Source organism: Durio zibethinus, chromosome 27, assembly GCF_047325235.1.
Source record: "Durio zibethinus cultivar Kanyao isolate XHJ-2024 chromosome 27, ASM4732523v1, whole genome shotgun sequence".
In the NCBI taxonomy this organism is placed as follows: Eukaryota; Viridiplantae; Streptophyta; class Magnoliopsida; order Malvales; family Malvaceae; genus Durio; species Durio zibethinus.
In genome coordinates this window covers 17,271,965-17,295,070 of record NC_143188.1, presented here as the reverse complement: position 1 = coordinate 17,295,070, position 23,106 = coordinate 17,271,965, and the positions used below count along the sequence as shown (strand labels likewise).

General features: G+C 35.0%; 3 protein-coding genes across 6 annotated transcripts; 1 reads left to right on the top strand and 2 right to left on the bottom strand.

Annotated features, from left to right (window-relative positions):
* Positions 1-211: 211 nt before the first annotated feature.
* On the bottom strand, positions 212-3,203 carry LOC111279944 (putative vesicle-associated membrane protein 726). Of its 4 annotated transcripts, XM_022867017.2 has the most exons (6): positions 2,883-3,203; positions 1,340-1,481; positions 1,139-1,259; positions 897-959; positions 577-658; positions 212-424 (listed from the first exon to the last, which is right to left on the bottom strand). In XM_022867017.2, the coding sequence occupies exons 1-6, from the start codon at positions 3,070-3,072 to the stop codon at positions 393-395; spliced, it is 630 nt and encodes a 209-aa protein (XP_022722752.2). In that variant the 5' UTR covers positions 3,073-3,203; the 3' UTR covers positions 212-392. The 4 variants fall into 4 exon arrangements, with proteins under 4 accessions (XP_022722752.2, XP_022722754.2, XP_089612243.1 ...); XM_022867019.2 differs by lacking the exon at positions 577-658; XM_089756117.1 differs by having other exon boundaries at positions 379-658.
* Positions 3,204-4,420: 1,217 nt separating this feature from the next.
* CTF18 (P-loop containing nucleoside triphosphate hydrolases superfamily protein) lies at positions 4,421-16,728 on the top strand. The gene is made up of 23 exons (XM_022867015.2): positions 4,421-4,947; positions 5,509-5,570; positions 6,085-6,222; positions 6,330-6,599; positions 7,273-7,359; positions 7,724-7,825; positions 7,924-7,989; positions 8,663-8,746; positions 8,826-8,887; positions 9,280-9,324; positions 9,541-9,614; positions 9,881-9,948; positions 10,764-10,832; positions 10,914-11,014; positions 11,194-11,275; positions 11,393-11,471; positions 11,574-11,661; positions 11,756-11,909; positions 13,062-13,253; positions 13,343-13,402; positions 14,651-14,967; positions 15,606-15,711; positions 16,562-16,728. Exons 1-23 carry the CDS (start codon positions 4,494-4,496, stop codon positions 16,616-16,618), a joined length of 2,817 nt encoding a protein of 938 aa, XP_022722750.2. The 5' UTR covers positions 4,421-4,493; the 3' UTR covers positions 16,619-16,728.
* On the bottom strand, positions 16,594-21,194 carry LOC111279938 (cellulose synthase-like protein D1). Its single transcript, XM_022867010.2, has 6 exons — positions 20,426-21,194; positions 19,643-20,072; positions 19,147-19,524; positions 18,617-18,992; positions 18,054-18,453; positions 16,594-17,943 (listed from the first exon to the last, which is right to left on the bottom strand). The coding sequence occupies exons 1-6, from the start codon at positions 21,028-21,030 to the stop codon at positions 16,980-16,982; spliced, it is 3,153 nt and encodes a 1,050-aa protein (XP_022722745.1). The 5' UTR covers positions 21,031-21,194; the 3' UTR covers positions 16,594-16,979.
* Between the last annotated feature and the right edge of the window lie 1,912 nt (positions 21,195-23,106).

The following is a 23,106-nucleotide window of genomic DNA, read 5'->3' as shown; positions in this document are numbered from 1 at the left end:
ATAGCAATAATAATGTTATATTTGACATGCTATTCAATAAGTTTGATTTGAAAACGTAGTTGAATAATGTAAAACCAAAGATAATCTCATTAGTTTGAAAGGAACCAACTACCAAAAGCCACTGTCTACACCACCAGCTACACCCTCCTCTTACCTCCAAAAGGTTCACAAAGAGAGTGAAAAGAATATACATATAAAAGGATTTACATCATAACAAGAACAAAATGAAGACAGATTAATAACATTTCAAAGGGGCAAATAGGACATGCAGGCATCCAAGTATTCCTCCATTACAACATAAAGAAGAAATCATTCGTAGAAATATTTATCTACCGTAAGAAGTTCAAACTATATTCTATACAGCCAACCAAGATACAAAGCCTCCCCCTATCCTAAACGGCTAGCAAAGGGAGAAACATGTGACCTGAAAAAAAAGGAAGTAAAGCAACTCAATCTATCACGACATCCCAGTCAGAAAGGCAGCAAAGGTGGTACGAGGGAAATCCAAGACAGATTAACATTTGAAGCCATGGCAGACTGACAGCACAATGATAAGAATCAAGGCAATAATGATACCCAAAACAATCAATTTTATCTTCATGTTCTGAATCCACATCTTTCTTCTCATCTTAGTTCCTTGCTGCCTAAAATCTTGTGCCTGGAATTCAATATCAAGTCATATGCATCTTATGTATATGAAGTTAAATGCATCACACAGTGCATGAACATAGGAGGCATAAAGAAACCATACAAGACAAAGTACTTAAATTAGAAACTTAGATTGACAAGAATTATAAAAATTACTAAAACCAAGTTTGATAAGGAAACAGCTTCGCCAAAATGCAATAGTCATTGTTTCAGTTAGCCATGAGAAATGCAGTTTGAATAGGACTAACCTGTGAGCGAAGGTTCTCAGTTTTATCCACCAGCAACTCAATCTTCTCACCACGGTCAAGGACCTGGCCAAAGACAAATGTTACCAACCGAAGAAAACAACAAGCTACAAGCAATATATCTGAAAGTATCATTCTATTTTATAAGCCATGCTTGCAAATTGCGAAAGCTGGCTGTGCATCTTGTCATATTTTAACCTCAAACTACATCTAGAACAGCTACAGAGTCAGCAGCAGCCTATTACCTTCTCAATGTTTTCCATCATAACACCCTTAACTTCAGAAACTTGAGCCTTCACTTTGGCAAGTTTGCTGATCTCTTCAGGGTGGTCCACACAGAACTGCATATGCTCCTTCAATTTGGACCTAGCATGTAAAAAGAGCTCAGAACGTTGCCAAGAAGTAAAATAATGGATCTATGAAAAGAAGCATAGAGTACTAAATACCCAAATTCTCTATTCAGGCTATTGGCAGTAGCAGTTGCAGCCTTCCCCCCTCCATATCTCTTGTTGAAGTCTTCCTTAACTCTTTCCAGAAATGCAATTGGAACTTGTCTGCCAGCAGATTCAACGGCAACCACACAGTAGGCTGCAGCACCAAATGTATTTCACAAAATGAGCATGAAAAACAGATTACAGAGTATGAAAATACGCAATCATTTCTTGATTCATTTCCTATTCAAGCCACATTCAACAAATTCACACCAGAAGTCAGCACCTAGATCTATGATTTAAACAACTTTATTTAAAAAAAGGAAAAGAAAATATCTCCCTTTTTCTCTCTGAAGGCAATCCATTATGCATATAATCAGCAGCGTTGAAACCAACATCAATAAGACACACTTGTGAGTGCATGCACCCACACAAAAGCTAAAAAGCCACAGGCAGTAGCAATTGATAAATGAGACAGTGACCGTTGTTCTTTACTTTCCACGTATCAAAAATTCATTTGTAACTACTACTATCACCACCACCAGCATAGAACTAATTTGCAGGCATGGTCATTGGAGCCAATCCAGATGCACAGCACACACACATACTTGAATGAATGCGTCCACACAGACACTAACTTTTGAGAGGGAGAGGAAACATCAATGAAATGTGGCTAGCCAAGGTAAAGAGAAAAGGAAAAAGCTTAGAAGCGGCAATCAAAATAAAACATACTTCAGATAGAATGCTTCTTGCCAATTGTAAAGCATGTGGCCCTTCAAATGATGTTTCATTAACCTGATAATGTTTAGACTCATCTCATTAACGCACCCACACCCAATATTACCTCCATTTGCCTATCAAAACAAAAAAGGAAAGCAACACCCTCAAAAGATACAATATTATATCCCTCATTAACACAACTATTATGATTCTTAAATATGCTTATACATCCAAAAGAAACACCATTGCCTATTTTAACAGGAAAAGAAAACATTAACACCCCTAAGCTATATATTCACACTGAGAAAACCTTCTTTCTTCGTGATGAACATTAATGAACACATTCAATGATATCAATTAATCTATCTTAGCTCCATTTTATTGATTCATTCCACCAAAGACAGATAAACCAACAAAAATCGCACAGGCATATGCACAAATAAAACGAGTGAAAAATCAAGGAAATCGACGTAGAACCCTGTAAAAATAGAATCCACCGATCAAAAGCTCAAATTCCTTCCCTTCGTCTCCGTTTTTCTCGGAGGCCAAACAGAACATAACATAAAGCTCAGAAATGAAAACAACAAATCCAAACAAACAAAAAACAAACCTTGCGAATCAAAACTAAGCCTATCATAACTAAACAGCAAAAAGGATCGCATATCGATATTCATATTTGAATCATTAAATAATCAATCGAAAAATAAAAGAATCCGAAAATCACTCAAATTTGAAAAAAAAAGTCAAACCAACCAAAAAACACGAAGATCCAGATCGCAAATCGCAAAGAGAAATTTTAAAAAAAAATCTAGAAAAGAGAGCGAAAATAAATACATACTGAATCCATTTTCAACGAGGTAATTGAAGGTGTGGCCATCGCAGTTATAGGTAAACTTGTTGTTGGAAGCAGGCAGCTTCTGGAGACATTGAGCGGCGATGCTTGTGAAATTACCCGTGAACTCGGTGTACTCGGCGAGGATCACCGTGCCACGTGCCACAAAGCTGTAGATCAACGTCTGTTGCCCCATCTCTCAAAACCCTAACCCTAAATTTCACAACCAAAAATTCAATTCCCAAAGTGTTAAAAAAAAAAAAAAAGGAAAGAGAAAGAGAGCGACGGAGGGGCGATGGGATCGGAGAAGAAAATAGGAAAATGAACAAATGCTGGATTTGCAGTCAATTGATTTATATATAAAAAAAATTTATACGTACGACAATTTGTTTGTACGTTTTTTTTCTTTTTTTTTATTTTTATATATTTAGGAGAAAAAAAAAAGGGCGGAGGGGAAGGGGATGGTGTAAATATCAAAGATGATGTTGTGCAAAGTGGTTTTTTAAGGGGGTTGACACGATGACGGGAGTCATGCGTTGGAGAGTTTCAAACTGGGGGATTGGGCCATTGCTCATTGAACAACCTTCTTAGCCCACCCTATTCTAGGACTATTTTTTTACATTAAATATTTATTTGGCTTTATAATTTTGTGTATATTATTTTTAAGAGTGATCGCTGTTTAAATCAAGTAAGGGTGGATTTGATTTTTCAGGTAATATATAATGTTATGAGTTTTAAAAATTTAATTTGAATCTAAATTTATTTTTTAAAATTAATTTGAATAGAATTTTATTGATTTAATTTAATTTATAAATTTATAATTTTTTTATTTTTTATATATTACTTTAATAAAAATTTTAATATATTTAAATAAATTTATATATAAAATAATTATTTTTAATTAATTAAAAATAACAAAATATATAAAAATTAATAAAAATATATAATTCGATTAGAATGTTTTTTTAATTTTTTTATCTCAATTTAAAATTTGATCTAAATTTAATATATATATTTAATATTCGATTTTAATCCAAAATAAATAAAAAAATCAATTAAAACAATACAATTTTAAATAAACTTTTAGTTTTCTTGATTTTGTTTCTCAACTCTAATTATGCTATTAATGGTTGAAATAAAGTATTATCGAAGATTTTTTTTTTAATTTTTTAAAATGATAATGAATAATTTTTCTTTAGGGGGTTTTTGTTTTTGTGAAATTTTAAGTAAATTAATTTTTACTTAACTGATCATAATAAAAAAACACTTTTAATCAAATGGTATTTATTCTAGATTAAAATTCTAAGGAAATAAATTTGATATAAATTAAAACTATAAAAATTATTTTTATTTAATGACAATTTAGAAATTTAAAATTCTAAGGCCCAAAGACTTATCAATAGTAATGGGCAGCACGGACGGTTAACCATTATAAAGCCTAAAGGGTATTTTCGGAAATCGAAATTAAGTAGTCTGCTTGGCGCTTCTTTTCCCTTCACTTTCCCGCCAAAAAACGAATTAAGAAAAGAAAAGAAAAAAAAAATGGAGTTCCCAATTCATTTCCGTTCTCTCTTCTCCTCTCACCGACTGTGACTCACCGCCACCTCGTTCCTTCCAATGGACATAGACATGGACATGCCGCTACCAGAAGAGCTCGAATTACTTGAAGCCAACTCTCATTTTTACGAAGAACCCTACCTAGACTCTCCCCCCCGTGATCCCTGTCCTCCAAAATCACCGCCCTCAGAAAACCTCGAAATCGAAGGTCCAAAGCGCCCTCGAGAATCCGTCGAAACTGAGCCCTCAGCCGAGGAAAACAAGAGAACCAAAACAAATGAGATCGAGGAGGAGGAAGAAGACTGGCTGCCGTACTCGGCGCCGCAGGAGACTAACGTTGCGGCCGCAGTTGAAAAGGATGAGGAGGTATATTTGTCCAGATACGCGTCGGCGATCGACGGCGATTTCTTGCCCGTCACGGCTCCGAGCGGTGGTGAAAGAGTTTATGCGAAAATTAGTAGAGCGCAGAGAGATGAAGGATTCAAGAAATTAAATCTCAAAGAACGATCTAACGGTAGGAAAAATTAGGTATAGGAGATGTAGTTTATTTTTCTAGTAATTGTGCATAAGATGGGATAATAAGATTAAAGACATAAGAAATTTAGGATATTTCGAAAAACTCTTAAATATAGTTACGTGGTTCTTATTCTTTGGTTGAATTAGCGTTGTAATGGAGCCGAGTCTAAAAAGCTTGAGCTTGATTCAAAATTCGTCGCTCGAAACTTAACTCAACCTCGGAAGTTTTAAATTTTAAGTTCGAGTTATACTCAAAATAAAAGTCGAGCTATTTGAACTCATTCAAATAAGCTCATTTATCAAATAAAAAAGAATTTGATTCTCATGTGTGGCTTTAAGTTTAATTATTTGTATTTGAATTCGAACTCGAATTCATATATATTGTAAGCTATTTGAACCAGACATGAGGAAGCTTGAACTCGGCTTGCTTAATATGTCGAGCTATTCGAGCTTGACTTAACAAAGCTGAATTCAAGTTTTATCTGAGTCTTCGAATACCTTGCAAGCACTGATGTATCACTTATGCCTTAAGTTGAATTAATGGTTAAATTCTTTTCAGGCCTTATTTTTGAACCAGTCAATGTTCTATTGCAAAGAGTGGAACAGCAGGCTTTTGCCAAGGTACATTACCATGGTGACTAATTTCATGTGCAAATTAATGTTTACTGTTTAAAAAAATACTATAAATGTTGCATAAATTCATTTAAAAATGTTTAGTTTTACTTATTTGTGCCCACTTGTTCGTATATTTACCAAATCGCAGTTTGCTACTCTAAATTGTTTCCTTATATTTCCATCATATTGTTTTGACAATCTTTCAAATGAAAGAAGAATTAATGAGTTAAATATGAAGAGGGGGACTTGCAACAAACAAATTGAATTTTACATTCTTGTAGGACACTGCTGAGTTTAAAAGTCAAAACTAAAGGAAATTATAAAATATTTCTTGGTTGATCATAACATTTTTTAATGTTACATTATTGACTAGATAGTTTTGAAGCTTTCGCTTCAATATACGATAGTGCTTAAGTAAATTGAATTTGAGTCCTTGGCTCTATCAATGATGGTTACCTATGGTCTTGTAATTTTTCCTTGAAAGTAATATTTCTGACAATTCATTAATTGGGTGTTGAAGGCCTTGCAAGCAAGTTCTGAACATCTGAGTGATATAACTCTTCCTGACACACCGATGGTTCATGAACAACTTTGGGTAGACAAATATGCTCCAAGTTCATTCACTGAGCTTCTTAGTGATGAACAGACAAATCGTGAGGTACATAAACAAATGGTTCAGAAAGATGATAATAATTTCAAGCCTTTTTTTTTCTTCTGAGCTATATCATTAGTGATCATCAAGTTCTGATGCTGGTCTTACTGCAGGTCCTATTGTGGTTAAAACAATGGGATTCCTGTGTTTTTGGATCTGAAATTAGGAGTACCTCAGATGAGGTTTTGTCAGCTCTCAGACGACATTCTACTCAACATCAAAAATCTTTTGATTGTAATTTTTCAAGAAAAAGTAGAGGACATAGATGGAGTAACGGAAGCTACAGACCCATTAATAACGTGGGTCATGGGACCAATAATTTAAAAGGTATGCAGGACTTGTGGAACAAAAAGTCAAGGGTCACTGGTCCACCAGAACAGAAGGTAAGCAATGGTATATTTGAGAGAATTTTGTTTTGGTTGATTCATCTGCTTTACTTTGTATCTCATGTTAGATTGCATGCCTTTCTGTTAATGCATTTCCTTCAGAAAGTTGAGGAGTTAGAAAATCATTTCAATTTGGCCCAAAATTGGACCTTAGAAATATCACCAGAGAAGACTGCTCTATCTGACCACGTTCTACAAAGAGCAGTTTACTGTTCTTATGTATCCTAGGCAAATTGATCTGTTCCTGGTAACTCTGGTCTAGTTTGCTGTCTATTGTCCTTAATGTCTCTTGATGTCAGTTGAAAAAAAATTCTAGTCTTTCAACTTAGTAGATATTTAATTTTGAATGTTTTTGATATGTTAATATGCAAATCATTGCTTATGCAATATGATTTTTACTATGAATGCCTCATCCATTGCTTATCTTGTTTGGTGCACTTAAATAAGTTGTGAAGGATAGGTTTAAGATAACTGTCTAAGATCTCTAGCTACTAGTTGACAAATCTTATGCGTTTCACTTGGTTGATGACATAAAAAATACAAGCAAATGCATTTCTAGTAGATTAGAAATTGTTTGAAATTTGCTTCAGAATCTTTTACTTTTAGTGCTCTTCATCATCAACTTTTAAGTTTGAAATCCTTCATTAATTGAATCTAATTGTGATTGCAGATTCTTTTACTTTGTGGTCCCCCAGGGCTTGGAAAGACCACGCTAGCGCATGTAGCTGCACAGCATTGTGGATACCGTGTTGTGGAGGTCTTTTGTGTTTACGTTTTACTCATGCAAGATCCCATAGATTCATCAGAATTGCAGGCTATTAGCTACAATATCTTTGCCTTCAACCGTTGCATTGCACAGTTTCTGATTTGTCTGTCTGTTACTGTGCATTCAATATGATTTGCTTTGGCATAGAGGAAGTATTTTTGTGAATTTAATTGGCTAAAAATGATTTTATAATTGATAGGTCTATCTTGTTATTTTTACCTGATTCTTTTACTTTTTGCATATGTTTAGGACATAACTTTATTTATTTTAGAATCTGCGTTTTGGAGCTTTACTTCTGTACCAGCTCAAACTTCTGCACAAATCTTTTGAAGTATTTGATAAGAGTTCTGTGTAGGTTAATGCTAGCGATGATCGGTCATCATCAACAATTGAAGCTAAAATCCTTGATGTGGTTCAGATGAACTCTGTCATGGCTGACGCGAGACCCAAATGTTTGGTTGGTTATTAATTATATTATTTTTGTTTAAAGTCTCACAACCTTTTTTTATGCAAAATGGGCCCAAACAAAAGCTTGTTGAGTTGAGTTGTTTGTAGGTTATTGATGAAATAGATGGAGCTCTTGGTGATGGGAAGGGTGCTGTGGAGGTTATCTTGAAGATGGTATGACATGGTTCCCATTGTTGATGTCCTGTGGTTTTGTGAAGCACATTTGGATCATGCATCTAGTCACCAGAACATACTCAAATAATCTTCCCTATCTACTTTACTTTGCATTCCCTCTTTCAGTGAGGATTTTGGTGTTTTATTTTGTTTTCTGCACGGTGGTTGGAACATTAGAACGTTGTGGGGAGGAAGAAAGCTTACCTTCAATCAATTTATAAAACTTACTTTCAGTCACTCAAAAGAAAATGCCAAAATATTCTCTCTTAAGAATTTCCAAACGTGTAAACTTTGTTAGTGCTGTCTAAATTAGCACCGGCTATAGGATAATCTTTGCTTAAATTAGTGTGTTACAAGTATATCACTCTAATTCTATTAGCCTTTAGCACATTTGTAACCAAAATTTTACACAACTTACAAGGAAATGGGTTGGTGGTTATCTAATCTTGGTCAACGACATAGCTAGTCATAAGTTTTACTTAATTTTATTACTCTTTTGAGGTGGTGATTAGCTGCTTTGCTGCTTTATAAGTATTCTATGGTTATCTGTAGTTTGAGTTACCTTTGTGTCTCCCTGACTTCTGCATTAAGGATTCAAATTTGGATATGTCATTTATTTTAGCTTTATAGTTTTTTCTGTACAGTGTATCAATTATACAATTACTAAATTCAGGTGTCTGCTGAAAAGAAGTCTGATTCTGGGAAGGAAAATAATGCTAACAAAAAGGGACGTAAAATTACATCCCTATCAAGACCTGTGAGTTTGATATGTCAAATGTGATCTATTCAAAAATATTTTCGGTAGTTGTCACTAAATTTGTGGGCCATCTATGTAGGTGATTTGCATATGTAATGATCTCTATGCACCTGCCTTAAGACCATTGCGTCAGGTAGCAAAGTAAGTTCTTTTTGCTGTCAACAGTAATAAAGTGTTGGTGATTTCAAATTGGTGTTGATGGTATTGGTTATTTGAATGATTACTGGGCAAGTGTTACTATGTTCTTTATTTCTTTTGCCTGAATTTATATGACGAGTCTCTTTCCACAATCTCTTTTTCCCTTTTTTTCTTCTTGTTTAATGGTAATACTAGTGATTGTGATACCAGCTTTTAGATGAATTAGTCTTGGTTGCTTATGCTTTTTTGTTTTGCATTGTTCTTGTTAGTGGTTTTACACAAACTCTCTTTCCAAGTATGTGTAATATGCCATGGAAGTTTCCCCTTTTTGCCTTCATCAGTGGAGTTTTGAGGTGCATGCAACTAATCCTGACGATACCAAATATTTTTTACAGGGTTCATATATTTGTCCAGCCAACAGTGAGTCGCATAGTAAGCAGGTGATTCATCTGCAATATTATTAGTTGTAATGCTTCAAGTTGCTTCTGATGTTCTCATATCCAACAATTACATAGCTGTCCATAAAACATGTTAACATAATTGTATTGGCTATTTTTAATTTCCAATGCAACTTGACAGTGGGGTGCAAAATATATTTGTAACGAGTAAGAAAAATGAATTTGTTAACCTGATTTTCTAATAATGTTTATTCACAGGCTCAAGTATATTTGTAGCAAGGAGGGAATGAAAACAAGTTCCATTGCTCTTACTGCACTAGCGGAGTTCACTGGTGAGTTTTGATGTCTGTTATTGACAGGTTGTTTATTTAGTTCCACCAGTCATGAAATTCATCTTATTACTAAAGCTTCTTTAGCTCTAAATTGCTTGTTCTCTTGTTTATGTTGGTTCTATCTGGGTCCTTGTTTTTTGTAGTCTAATCCCTCTTACAATATGATCGTTTATATTTGGTCCTCAATACGAACTATTTTAGTTGTACTTCTTCCTGCCCTTTTTTCATTGTACTTATATTCATTCCTTTTTGTTAAATTTTTACAGAATGTGATATAAGGTCATGCTTGAATACCCTCCAGTTTCTCAACAAGAAGAAGGAAGCCCTCAATGTGGTAGGACCTTTATGTCACTGATGGTTTTGACTACATTCATTATGAAATGTAGCACGGTAACAGGGAGGGGTTTGGCTAATCTTAGTAATTTCAAAAAAAGGTTAAAGGTTTAAGATTTGGTGAAAGATGCTGCCTGCTAAGATAGAATTATCCTTTAGACTTTCCTTATCAGAAGAATTAAGAAAATGGATTTTTCTGCTGTACCAATTCACAATGTTTTAGTTTCAAGTGTAATTTGATGCCTGGTAAGTGTGTTAAAAGGTGTAATCGAGGCCAAAATTGAATAATTTTCTACCCATCAAATTTGTTTTAAAGGAGGTTCAGAGGTATTCATTGACCCTGTCTTCATCTAATTCTAGAATTTCAATCCGTTGAGATCTGTAAGACGAAGCTAATCGATTAATGTAGTTACAAAAGCATTTGAAGATATACCACTATAGCTTTGCTGCAAATATTTATATATATTTTTATGTATATATTGTTAGATGAATGAAAATGTGTTATCTCTTCCCTGTGCAAGCTTGCTTGATAACCTTAACCCCTCAAGTAGTTTAGATAAGATTTTTTAACTGCTTTTTTGGGTTCAATCTAATTGGTTGTATTAGGGGTTTAATCAATTGTGAAAAGGAACTTACAACTTTTTTTTTGATTGACTGCTCTCTTCTTCCCTTATTCTATTCTTTCAACAGTAAATGATTGCAGCTATTTTTTTTATTCTAATTCATTTTCTTCTTTTTCAATTTTCAAAATTTTAAAAGATGGGCATATTTATTTTGGTCAATTGAGTAATGATAAGCATGGTTTGCTCTTTCCAGATGGAGATCAGTTCACAAGTGGTTGGCCGAAAGGATATCTCAAAAAGTGCTTTTGATATATGGAAAGAGGTATGGTAGTGAATTCCTTTGAAATTGTTTTGGTTGATTATCCTTCCAAGCATTTTTATATTTGAGGATGCTGTCCTCCAGATTTTTCAAAAAAGAAAAATGAAGCAGGACAGAAAATCTAATAGCAGCTCTGGAAGTGGCTATGGTGAATTTGACTTTCTACACTCCCTCATATCCAACCGGTAAGTATTAGAAGCCTCTGGATGTCTTGTATTACAATTCTTTTTAGGTTTTATTATTTTTTATTTCCTTTTTGCCTCCAAATGGTGTGATCTGATCCTTGAGTGGATGAGAATGCCTTTTTTTTTTTTGTTGTTTTGAATCTATTGCCTCTAAGTTTAAGTTATCAATGACTATGCAGTGGTGATTATGATGTAATTTTGGATGGGATCCATGAAAATCTTTTGCAACTCCAGTATCATGATCCTGTGATGCAAAAGACAGTAAGGCTTGCTCACCTTTATTTGTAGTTGGCCTATTCATATGGCTATACAATTTTGTGCACCACCTTGTTCTGTTTTTACGATGAAATCTTTACCATATACTCTGGTTATTTGAAGGTCAAATGCTTAAATTCTCTTGGCATCTCTGATCTGATGCAACACTATGTTATACGGACACAGCAAATGCCCCTTCAAGGTCAATATATGCAGTACCTACCTTCGACTTCCTGCAATGTTTATTCACCATTTTGATGTTATCTTCTTCTAAACACTCATCTGATTTTATCTTTCACTGCAGTTTATCAGCCTTCTGTCGCAATTACTTTGCATCGGATAGTTGCCCAAGTCCAAAAGCCAACTATTGAGTGGCCAAAGTCATATCAAAGGTAAACTCTACTCCATGCCTGAGTTCTGTAGAGCTCAATGTCAAACATGGAGAACTAACAGTCTCATAGTTTTATACTGGGTACAATTCTTCAGATACCGGACAATGCTAATGGAGAAGGCAGATATTCTAAGGTCTTGGCACCAGAAAATTCCACCGTACATTTCAAGACATTTATCGACAAAGTCTTGTATAGAGGACTTGATTTCTCCCTTGTTGCATATCTTGTCACCACCAAACTTGAGACCGGTAATTGATTTAAATTGATTTAATTCTTATTTTTACCTTTTTTGGCTTCAATTTCTTTCTTTCGGTTTCGTGTATATTTATCAAGTCCTTGAAGCATGCAAACATAAAGCATCCTATGGTTTATGTCTTTTTTTTTTTACTTCAAAACATGTTTATCACTTGCATTTGATATATTTTTATTCCTTTTAATGGGTTAGCTGAGCCATTATTTGTTAGTTGGAGACTACTTTTCATTGAACACTGGGAAAATAGTTTGCACATTTATGATCAATGATACTCTGCACATGAATCTTGCACCTGAGTTATAAGGAAACAGTATAAATACTAAACTGCATCTCGTTTGGAACTTTAATAATTATGTACATTGGAGCTTGACTCATACTTTGAGTTGAAGTAGCATTTAAAGATTATTAAATTTTAAGTTCCCACTGTTATTAAAGAGTGCTTAGAAGGAGTATTGCTTGCCAGGTAAGCAAGAAGCTAATCTTTGGGCAGGGCTAGTTGCAATCAAATAGGTGTAGGCTTTTGGAAAGGTATCATCCCCAAGGTTGAGTATACAATTCCCATGCAAGTTTTATTTGTTTTGAGCAAAACAATAATGTATGTCTAACAAAAGATCATTAAGAGTCCTAAGTAATTTTTGGCCCCTTAAGTTTATCAATGGTTTTGTCATATTTAGTATATCAACCTTCAAAGAAGGAATTAATTTATGGCCTTCATTAACTCTGAGAGTGTAGATGAGGAAAGGTATATCTGATCACAAGGAATGATGTTATGAACAATGTTGCCATATTTTTTCCTTAGATGGTAAGCTCCTTGTGCTAGTTATGAGCTATTGAGTCAAGGTTTCTGAAAGGTAGCCATTATTTAGTCTTTTGGTTGTTTACTATGTGTTTCTAGCTGTGCTCATAATGCTTGAGGCAACTCTTATACGTACAGATACATACTACTGACACTATTAATTGTTTATATTGACTTGATTGATATTAATTGGCATGCATTAATCAGGACATAGGTGCCTACTGTTACTGTTGTTGTTCACCCTCTCCTCTCTCTGGTTGCATGTCTCTTTTTAATTCTGTTCTCTTATTAAAAAAACATAGCAGTTCTTCCATCTTCTCATATCTGTGGCTTCTCATGTGGCTTCAACAGGTGGCGTTGCACTTATTATCAGAAACTGAGAAGAATAGTTTGGCTCAATTGGTTAATGTGATGGTGTCCTATTCTATAACCTATAAGAACATGAAGTCTGATTCTCTGTCCAGTAACCTGGGACATAAAGAAGTTTTAGATGCCTCAGTGCTCTCTTTTGAACCCCCCATCGGCGAGTTTATTTCATACAAGGTTTCAAGTTGTGCTTTATGTTTAATTGCAAGTAATTTATTCATTATTTCATGATTCCTATTGAATATCTATCTTTCTGACATAAGCAGGACTACAGATCAGATCATCATGTACTTGCCTTAGCTATGAAGCAGGTTTTATTGCATGAGGTATGTAATGTAGTTTCTTGATAGTCTGCTGTATATTTGTCTGCTCTATTATTAAGATTTGGTATTTGATTGTTCACTGATGCCTATCTTTTGTTGGCATATAGCTTGATGGCTGTTATTGGTGATAAAGTTGGCTTTAAGGAAAGAAAATTGTAATAGACTACTTTAGTTCTCATTAGATTGTAACAATTTACTATCTCTTTTAATCTCAGTAATATTTTATATTACTTTAGATAATCCCAGAAATTTATGTTTGCCAATTTTTGAGATTGCCTTAGCTAAATAAGGAGTGTGATCCTCAAATAATTGAGCTAGAGGGTAACTTTTTCGGTTCTATTCTTGGTGAGATGTTTAGGGCATGTAACAAGAAATTCATTCCGAAAGAAGCAACAAAATTAGGGTACATATATAAAAAAAAAATATTGTTTTGTTATTTTGGTGTCATGCATGTCCCTGAAGTTCTCAGTGCTGTTGCCAAATCTTTTCCTTAAATTGTTGTAAGATTTTATTTAATATCTTAAAATTTTGATGTTCTATATAGGATGGACATGTTTCAGTATATTTATTTTTCCTAATCAGGCTAATGAAACATGAATGTGTTGTAAAGACAGCCATTTGACAGAATACTGATGTTGCAGTTTTGACAACTTTGAAGCTTTGTTTTTTTTTGGCGAGGCTCCCTGCTCTAAACTCTCTGTTACAATGAGAAAAATTATGGACTTGCACATAATAAATGAGTTAAGAAGTAAAGAAGATCAAATTTTACTATTTCAGTGGCATGCAAACTTCCGCAATTCATAATGATATTTTATGTGTTGGAACCAGTCTTTGGTGCCATTTTTCACTGACTTAAAATTTTGAGCATTTGGTTGCATTTTTCCAGTTCCCTACTTCCATTCTAGACCTGCCTTAGTTACAATTTTGCTTCTTTTAAAACCACGGCAAGAAGTGTAGAATTGGTCAATTTATAGTTTAGAAAAAAGTCCATTATTCCCTTGCATTTTAAGTTGTTCTTTTAAATATTTTTTTTTATACTCGGATAGGTTTTGAGCTTTTAGCTATTAGTATAAACTTTTTGTTTAACTTCATGTTTTTCCTTTGCTCAAATTATCTTTTGTCAGGTGAGTGGCATGTTATAGTCTTCAACTTCTTTTTCCTTTTTATTTTTGAAAGGAAATTTAATTAGAAAAGTAATTGTTATATTGTGTTGTGAGTTGCAAATGTTTTCACAATTTATTCTGATTTCAGGTCGAGAAGCAAAAGATTTTGCAAGTAAGCACTGGAAAATCTGTGCATAGAAGTGATAAATGCAGCAATGGAGACCAGGACTTCATTGGGAAAGAAGCTAGTGGAGCAAAATCTGCTAAAATGATCGGTGAGAATGCAGGTGCAGGCACAAAGAACTACGAAAATGTGAAGAATATATCCAATACAAGGCAAGGTAATTCAAGTACCTCTACGATTTCATCATCTTTGGTTTCTAGCAGAAGTGCCACTGCTGGGGCAAAGCAAAAATCCACTGCAGATACCAGGAAGCCAACTAGTGGTTTCAATTTTTTTGAAAGGTGATCACTTTGTTTATTCTTTTAATTTTCATTTATAATATGCTATTCCTTTATTCTTTTCGTTATTGCTATGTTTAACTTGGTAAAAGTTTGAGAATAAAAACCTGGCTCATGTGAGTGATAATTCGTCCAATTTATTTGAACTTCATATTATTGCTATTTCTTTGCTATGTTTGGTTCCTTATGAAATATGACCCATCCTTTAATGCCATTAGACTTCCAAGCATTTATTTTCTAGATGATTGAGTATTGGTGTTAAGCAGAAGTCAACATCTATTTGAAGGTTACTCTTGTTGATCTCTATATCACCCTTTACATTTCTGCTTCAGACACTGTTTCTAAACTCTCAGCAAATTCCCTGGTTTCTTTATCTGTTTTCTCCCCCTCCCTTTGCGTGCAGTTGTATATAGCTGTTGGTGTCAGTATAGGACTATTATGTCGGCATTTTGTGCTTGTAGAGTAATCAATTATATTTCCTTTGGTCATGTCATAACTGCTGCAAATGTAGGTTCAGTTCCAGTTGATGAGGAAACCTCATCTGGTTTATAAAAATAATAAGTAGATCATACCAGAATCATTAATTACAGCCTGTATATATCTTTTTCATTTGCTGATAATTTCTGTTAATTATAATCCAGGTTTAGAAATCCAACCAGCAAAGGTTCTCAGGATTCTGAAATTGCTGCAGTGAAGGAAGTGACATTGGAAAGAGATTTGCGCCCTGTGTTATATAAATTTAATGAGGTAATTTCCTCATCATTGAGCTTCCTTTTATCAAAATCAAGAGGTAAATTATGCGCATCTTTATACTATGTACATAATGAGTTAATGACTGGTAGAATACCTGGTTGAGTGGTCATGTCATGAATGTTGCATTAAAATGATAGGGTCGCTAACTCACTGATTACGCTGAATGGGTTGATTTACAAAGTCTTGTGTTGCATTCCCATTTTTCCTTTGGTTAACGACATTATGTTTCTACCTTTTCATCAACAATTTCAGGGCTATAAGCATGTAGGCATATAGCAGAATGTTTCAAGTCAATTTTCACTCTTCTCCCGGCTTTCTTTTTGCTCTTTTCTTCTTAGCTTCTCATCTGTAAGCTAAGTCTCCTGTTATTCTTTATCGTACATTAAGTGACTTGCCACAAGGTGAAAAATTCACAAGCTTTTTTTTTTAATTTTTTCAATAAATAAAAGGCATTGGAAAGTTAATTTAACTGCTATTAAATGAACTACAAGTTAAAATAACCTACCAAGTTTCTGACCTCGTTTAAAATCCCTTGCTCCTGTTCTTACAGAGTCTCTCCAATGTGGGATATATGTGGCAGTGCCAAATGTATAATACTATGTATGAATTCTACTGACTTGACTTCTCAACCTTCAATATACCAAAAATTTCGTTGCCAGTTCCCAACTAAATACTTGATACATTTTAAATTTTGGTTCTTGCAATTTAAGATGTATAAAGCTCCAACTATATTTGGAATGGTTGATGCCTGATGGTCCTCAATTTCCAGAGTTTCATGCTCTTGCAGGGCTATCTGAGGACTAGATGATGTACTGTTTTGTTTTGGCTTTTCTTGTGCATGCAGGGTTTCACAAATGCTGTCAAGAGACCGGTTCGAATGCGTGAATTTCTGCTACGATGAATTTCCATATCAAGCAATCTGTAACTGTAGATGCTAATTTCCTTTACAATGTGAAATACACTGGTATTCTTTGTCCTTCACATACAAAACTATATAGTATTTCCTACTAAGCTTCTATGTGCAAAAATATAGTCAGTTATCATGTACATTCTTTTGGTAGAAAAAAAAGAAAGATATGAACAAACAAGGCAGGGTAATTTTCACTTCTCAGATGTTTTCTCCCAGGATTCTACTAACTTGAGCAGCAGGGGAAATCTTGTTCCATACTTGAATGGTTGATGCCTGCTGGTTCTCAAGTGCATCTTCCAAGCAATTATATTTGCTAAGGTTACATGTGACAAATCCAGAAAGTTTTCAGTCCTTATACTTGAACACTTCCACCACCAGCAGAGCTGCTAGTATTTCCATCTGGAGGACTGATTGATATCCAAAGCAAAGATACAGTAATTGACACAAGACCTGACCAAACATATACGATTGTGGGCACCCTTCCTCTTCTCCCCATCAATCCCTTGGCAAAAGGGTACATGTGGCATAACACCCAAAAGCTGAAGAATAGCCCTCCGAACAGTTTATTCCACTGTGGTATGACACTGTATATAGTTCTTGAGAACCCAATCACTACTGCCACGAGGTTAACAATTATGATCGTCAGTGGCATTATGAAGAGGCTGGTCCATTTGACAAGATAAAGATCGGCATAAATGTCATCCTCATCTTCGCCGGCTGATTTTGAGGTTAACGTGAAAGAGATCTCAATGCCAGCTACTACTTTTAGGAGACCCTGGATGACAGCCACCAGGTGGGCACTTGTGCCACCAATGACCCAGAATTGTTCATTCCGCCACCACTCCTCAAGGCCAATGCCAGACCACTTCACTTCTAGAAGGGAAATGAGGGTGAGTGTTAAAGTGATGATGAGTAGGTAAAAAAGGAATGCTACATTTAGGCCCTGGACAATGAACTGCCCTGAGAAGAGAGAAAGAGCTGGGAGGAAGCAGTAAACAACCAAGAAGATAGAGGTGAATGGATAGAAGCCAACATTAAGATATGCAATGCGTTGTAGGAACTTGAGGCGCCGAGTTGCAAGCAAAGGATTGTTTCTAGAGAAGAAGATTTCCACTGAACCAGTAGCCCATCTCAGGACCTGGTGAAGGCGGTCAGTGAGGTTGATTGGCGCAGTTCCTCTAAATGCATCACGCTTTGTAACACAGTATATAGACCGCCATCCACGATTGTGCATCCTGTAGCCTGTCACCACATCCTCTGTCACAGAGCCATAAATCCAACCTACTTTCTCTCCCCATTCGGTCTTATCTTCATACCTGATTACAATGTAAACAATTATATAACTTTCTTCTATGAAAATGAAGGAAAAATGTTTTCAAGCTTTCATACGAAGTACATATGCAGAATCAAGAGAGCACGGGCGTACCAGCAGGAAATGACAGCAACTGCCTCAGCGACAGTAGGTGCATCAAGTGGTGGGCGTGGAGCGAGCAATGCACCTGGAGGTCGACCATTCTTCACGGAAGCATGATCAGCAAGGGGACGTCCTTGGAACTCAGCCACGGCTATGCTTTCTATGAACATGGTTGAATTACCAAACTTCCGTGGAAGGTCCAGGTCAGGATGCACATTTAAGAGCTGCGATTCATCTTCTTCAGACTGTGGCTTATTTGGAACACTTGGAGCTGGAGCCTTGATTTGCCCAAACATGCCTAAATACTCATTTGCCCTTGGTGGGTGGAATCCATAGAGTGCATAACGTCGGAACATGCACCCAGTTCCTACATACACCGGGCCTTGAAGACCATCAAGCGCTCTCATGCTTCCTGTTGTGACCAAAACAATGTCAAATTTCAGTAAGAAGAACACTAAATTGAGTAATCATAAGTTTAAAGAGGACAAGACAAAGTATTAAACTATATAATGTCTTCTATTTTTCTGTACAGCAAGAAAAGGATAAGAATAACAGATAAAAATTCTGAACATTACCATCAAAGAAGACAGTGTTATGATTTGCATATCGGTCTGATGGATCAATCCCTTCAAATCTCTGTGGAAACTGAATGTAACAAATACGGTCACCGCCACGATCCATCATGAAGCACATTCCTTCCTTAATGGCTAGAGAATTATATATGTAATGGTCACAATCCAAATTCAGGATAAATGGTCCATTGGACAATATTGCTGAAGCTCTAACCAATCCATTCATGGCTCCAGCCTTCTTGTTGTGGTCAAAACCTGGCCGCTTCTCTCTTGAAACGTACGAGAACATTGGTATCCTGATGTCTACCCCTGTGAAGTCTAACTTTTTCTCATCCGGGTGACCCATCACTAGTTCATAATCTGGGACTTTACTCATCACCTATGACAAATTCCAGAATTCAGGTTGATATAGTTCAAAATTCAATAATCCTCAAAAAAGAAATGTTTTCTCAAAACTGGGTTTCATTAGTTTGATTGAAAAAAAAAAAGGAACCACAAAATTTCAGGGAAAAAATTTTATTCTGAGTGATTACCTGCAAGATTCCAGCATGGTCTCCCTTGGAATGGTCAGCAATTGGATTGAACCATGTCCCAGGCCAGTGCGTTCCATCGGCCATCCAGGTGGCCTTCTCGACCTTGAAATCTGGTGGCAGTGAGCCACCATTCTTCTCTTTGGCAAGCCTTTTCTCCTTCGTTGCCTCCCTTGAGTTGTACATTTCACTCCGTTTACGTATTACCTCAGGGAGACCATTGATCCTTACCTTGAACTCATCGTACTCTCTCTTGATCCAGCGACGATCCTTCACGAAATCAGGCCGTTTCTTATTCTTGGTTGGATCAGTTTTCAAGTTGAAGTAGCTGTCTGGATTCCTCGGTTCAATGTCATGTTTTCGGCAAAATGGCACCCACACCTGCTTGTATATAATTTAGACAAAAAAAAATCCATTAAGCAACTGATCAAATTAAAAACAGACATAAAAAGGTTTCACCGTTGGAAAAAAGGTGACATAAAAGTTGTAAACAATCAACCTCAGCAAAACGAACTGCCTCGGCCATGGCCTCAAATGTGAGTATGGCACCACCATCATCTGAAATATAGCAAGAGAGTTTTTCCACAGGATAGTTAGCAGACAGGATGGATAAAATGGTGTTGGCAGTCACAAGGGGAGGTTCCTTCTCAGGGTCAGCGGTAGAGACGAAGACGTCGACGCCAGGAAGGTCCGAGTGGCCAGTTGGGTTGGAGGGAGAAGGCTGCTCGAACTTGTCATGGAGGGCAGCAAGGTCAGTGGCTCGGTTGATAGGATTGAGCTTGGGAAGGATGTCTAGCAGCCAAGAAAAGGCAAACCAACACTCACAAACAATGGAAATTCCCCAGAGCCACACTGCATCAGGATTTGGGTTTCTCCAACGCCAAGCAAGGAAAAGAAATAGAGCTACCAAACGTATCACTATCAACAACCTGTTTTTTATATATAGAGATTGTCATTTTAACAATTAATATACTAAATATTACAATATTATGTAAACTCTATACTTTCAATAAATTATATTATTAAAAGGTTTTTTATGTTAAATTTAAAAGTTCTAAATTTATAAAAATATTATGACTATGATCTCATTACTCCAATAAAAAGTTACTATGAGATATTATTTCACTTATTTAACTTTTTTTTTAGTTTTTAATTTAATTTTAGGCCAGTCAATAACTCAACATAAGAAAATTACATAGAATTTTCGATACTACTGATTTGTCAATAAAATTCAATTCAGAAACAGTTTTTAAATATGTAGATGGATGTCCAGGTTGTGCACCTGTAAGGGCTAAGGATTCCAGGCGGAACCTTAACCTTCCTAGTGAGTGGCTTCCATGGCTTGTCCATGAAATCCGACATTGTGACTCCACCATCTGTTCCGTATTGATCCCCATCATCCTCTTGCCAAAACGCATTTCCAATCCCATACCTTGCTTTTGACTCAAACAGCCAACGATTATGATCAAAATCCCCCGTCTGGCTCCTTAACAACATGGACTTATTGTCTGCTGACTTCATTACTGATATCCTTCTATCTAATTTTGCCCCCATTCCAGGCTCATTCACGCCACCTTCCTCTTCCCCTCCTCGACTTCTCATACGTTGTGAGTCTGAGGTGAACCGAGATGTCCCATATGTGCCTTGTTGCCCCTCAGGTTTAGAGTCTGAAGAGGGCTCTGACCCTGGCTGGTTATCAGGTGTTGGTGGCATAAGAACTGTGTAATTGATATAGTCATTTTGGTTTGATAGGTCTCCGGAGATGTCTATGTCATCGTCCCTGGATAAGCTCATAACTCGACCGCTTGATGTCCTGCGGGCAAATTTTACTGCCTGAGGTGGTCGGGTAGCGTTGGATGAAGATTTGTTTGGGATGGATGTTGCCATTGTTGATATTGCTTTGGCTTGGTTGAACCAGCTAAACCATGCATGCTTTATTTAACATGTACAATCCACGTTTTTTTTTTTATCATTTTCATGACAGAATCAAAATTGGGAGTACTGAAAAATAATGTAATTGTTTGTTTGATTGTTTTGAAGAAAGGGGGAACAAATTCGGTTAACAAGTTGAATGGTTTATAATATAATTCCTTTTTTTGAGTGAATGATGCAACGATTTTTAGTGAATGGTGCGACGATTTTTACTCCCTCACTTTAAGCTTAGCCATTTAGTTTGATTTTTTATGCAAATCCAACCCTCTTTTAAGTATAAATTTCATATGAGTTTATATTTGATGTATTATTGATATATAAATTTAATATATTATCAATAAAATCAGATAATATTATTTCGTTAATGAGTAAATTTTTAAAAAAATATTATTTTTGTATATTTATTTTAAAGATCAATATTTATTTATTGATGATGTGATTTTATTTATTTTATGGTGTAAAATTTATACATTGATATTCCTTTAAATATAAACTCTTTCTTTATTTTTTGACAAGCTAACCAGCAAATAAAAACGAAAAGGAAGAAGAAAAGGAAGAAAAATTCGAAAAGTTTGAAAAATATTCGTAGTTTTTTAGGAAAAAAAAATGTAATTCCATATTGTTTAACATTACAATTTCACTATTCTGAGTAAGCTTTTGCTTAAACTTTTAGATGGTGATGCTTGTTTTTGCTCTTTTTATTTTTATTTTTTTTGTGGTTGCTTTCTTGTGTGTTATTCTCGTGGATGGTGTTGCAGTCGCTGATCAGGATGTTAATGGAGATTACAAGAGTTTGCATCATCGTTCATTTTTCCTCAAGGACAAGAAGGAGACAGGAGGTCTTTAATACTTAAACTTGGACTACTTGCCCTTCATGCTTTACAAAATTGTAGAGGTGTTGGTGGTGGTTTAGGCTGCCTCGGTACAGATGGAGGTTTTGGTGGTGGTAGTGGAGGCCTAGGAGGTGGAGCAGGAAGCTGATTAAAAAGTGATGGTATTCTTGGTGGAGCAAGAGGTAGTGGTGGAGGTGGAGCAGTTGAAGGATTGGGCTTGGTGGAAATAACGGTGGAAGTGGCGGCATTGGTGCTGCTGGTGGCGCAGGGGAGGATGAGGTGGTGGAAATGGTAAAGCTAGGGTTGCTGGAGGTGGAATAAGAGAAGGAAGACTTGATAAAAGTACTAATGGCTTTGATATTATAGCTAATTAAACTTTGTTATAGTTTTATCTTGCTTTAGTCTCTCTTATACATTTTCAAATTGAAAACAAGTTGTAATAAGAAATATCAATCCTTAACCTTTTGCTTTGAATTTTTAATCTCATTGGAATTAAAAATATTTTCGCTTTATCTTCATTTAATTGTATTTTTAAATTATATACAAAATTATTTATTTTAGAAATATGATAAATTTTTATAAGATATTATTAAATAATTTTTTTTGATATATTCTAAAATCACGTTTTTAATTTTAAAAACACGATTTCTGTTTAAAATATATTAAAAAAATTTCTTTTTAGAATTTTATAGTTTTAACAAAAATAATAATTTTAAAATTAAAAATATAATTTTTGTTGAAAATATATTAAGAAAAAAATTTAAGATTAAAAGGTTTATACACTTCAAACAACAAAAAAGGATTTTTTTGGGAGAAAAAACGATGTTTTATTGCAAAAAAAAGTTAATTTTTAATATCTGACATTAATGTTAATGAATTCCTTTCATTTTGAAAGCATAAAATTCAAAATCATTTGTTATCTTCCATTCAAGAAACTATCTTTTCAAGTAATTCACACATTTTTTTATTTTTTTAATTTAAAAAAAAAATGAATTTATATTCTCTAATATAACATTTTTTTATCATTTTTTTATAGTAATTTTGACAACTACAAGTTCTACTATATAATTTTATTAAAAATATATTGGAAATTTATTTTTATATTTTTATAAATTTTGTAATATATGAGAAGGTGTTTATTAAAAGGAAACCATTGCCATTTTTTTTAAATAAATAAATTAAAAAATATATAAAATAT

Bases quoted from the DNA above. Each gene is read 5' to 3' on its own strand.
- LOC111279944 (XM_089756117.1), bottom strand. From the start codon at position 3,072: ATGGGGCAACAGACGTTGATCTACAGCTTTGTGGCACGTGGCACGGTG. The intron at 960-1,138 runs GTAATAGGCTGC...GTCTTTGGCCAG, and splicing joins TGATGGAAAACATTGAGAAG to GTCCTTGACCGTGGTGAGAA. The intron at 659-896 runs GTTAGTCCTATT...ATTGAATTCCAG, and splicing joins CTGAGAACCTTCGCTCACAG to GCACAAGATTTTAGGCAGCA.
- CTF18 (XM_022867015.2), top strand. From the start codon at position 4,494: ATGGACATAGACATGGACATGCCGCTACCAGAAGAGCTCGAATTACTT. The intron at 9,615-9,880 runs GTGAGTTTTGAT...AAATTTTTACAG, and splicing joins TGCACTAGCGGAGTTCACTG to AATGTGATATAAGGTCATGC. The intron at 14,968-15,605 runs GTGATCACTTTG...ATTATAATCCAG, and splicing joins GGTTTCAATTTTTTTGAAAG to GTTTAGAAATCCAACCAGCA.
- LOC111279938 (XM_022867010.2), bottom strand. From the start codon at position 21,030: ATGGCAACATCCATCCCAAACAAATCTTCATCCAACGCTACCCGACCA. The intron at 18,993-19,146 runs GTAATCACTCAG...AATTTGTCATAG, and splicing joins ACCATGCTGGAATCTTGCAG to GTGATGAGTAAAGTCCCAGA. The intron at 18,454-18,616 runs GTAATGTTCAGA...TGGTCACAACAG, and splicing joins TAACACTGTCTTCTTTGATG to GAAGCATGAGAGCGCTTGAT.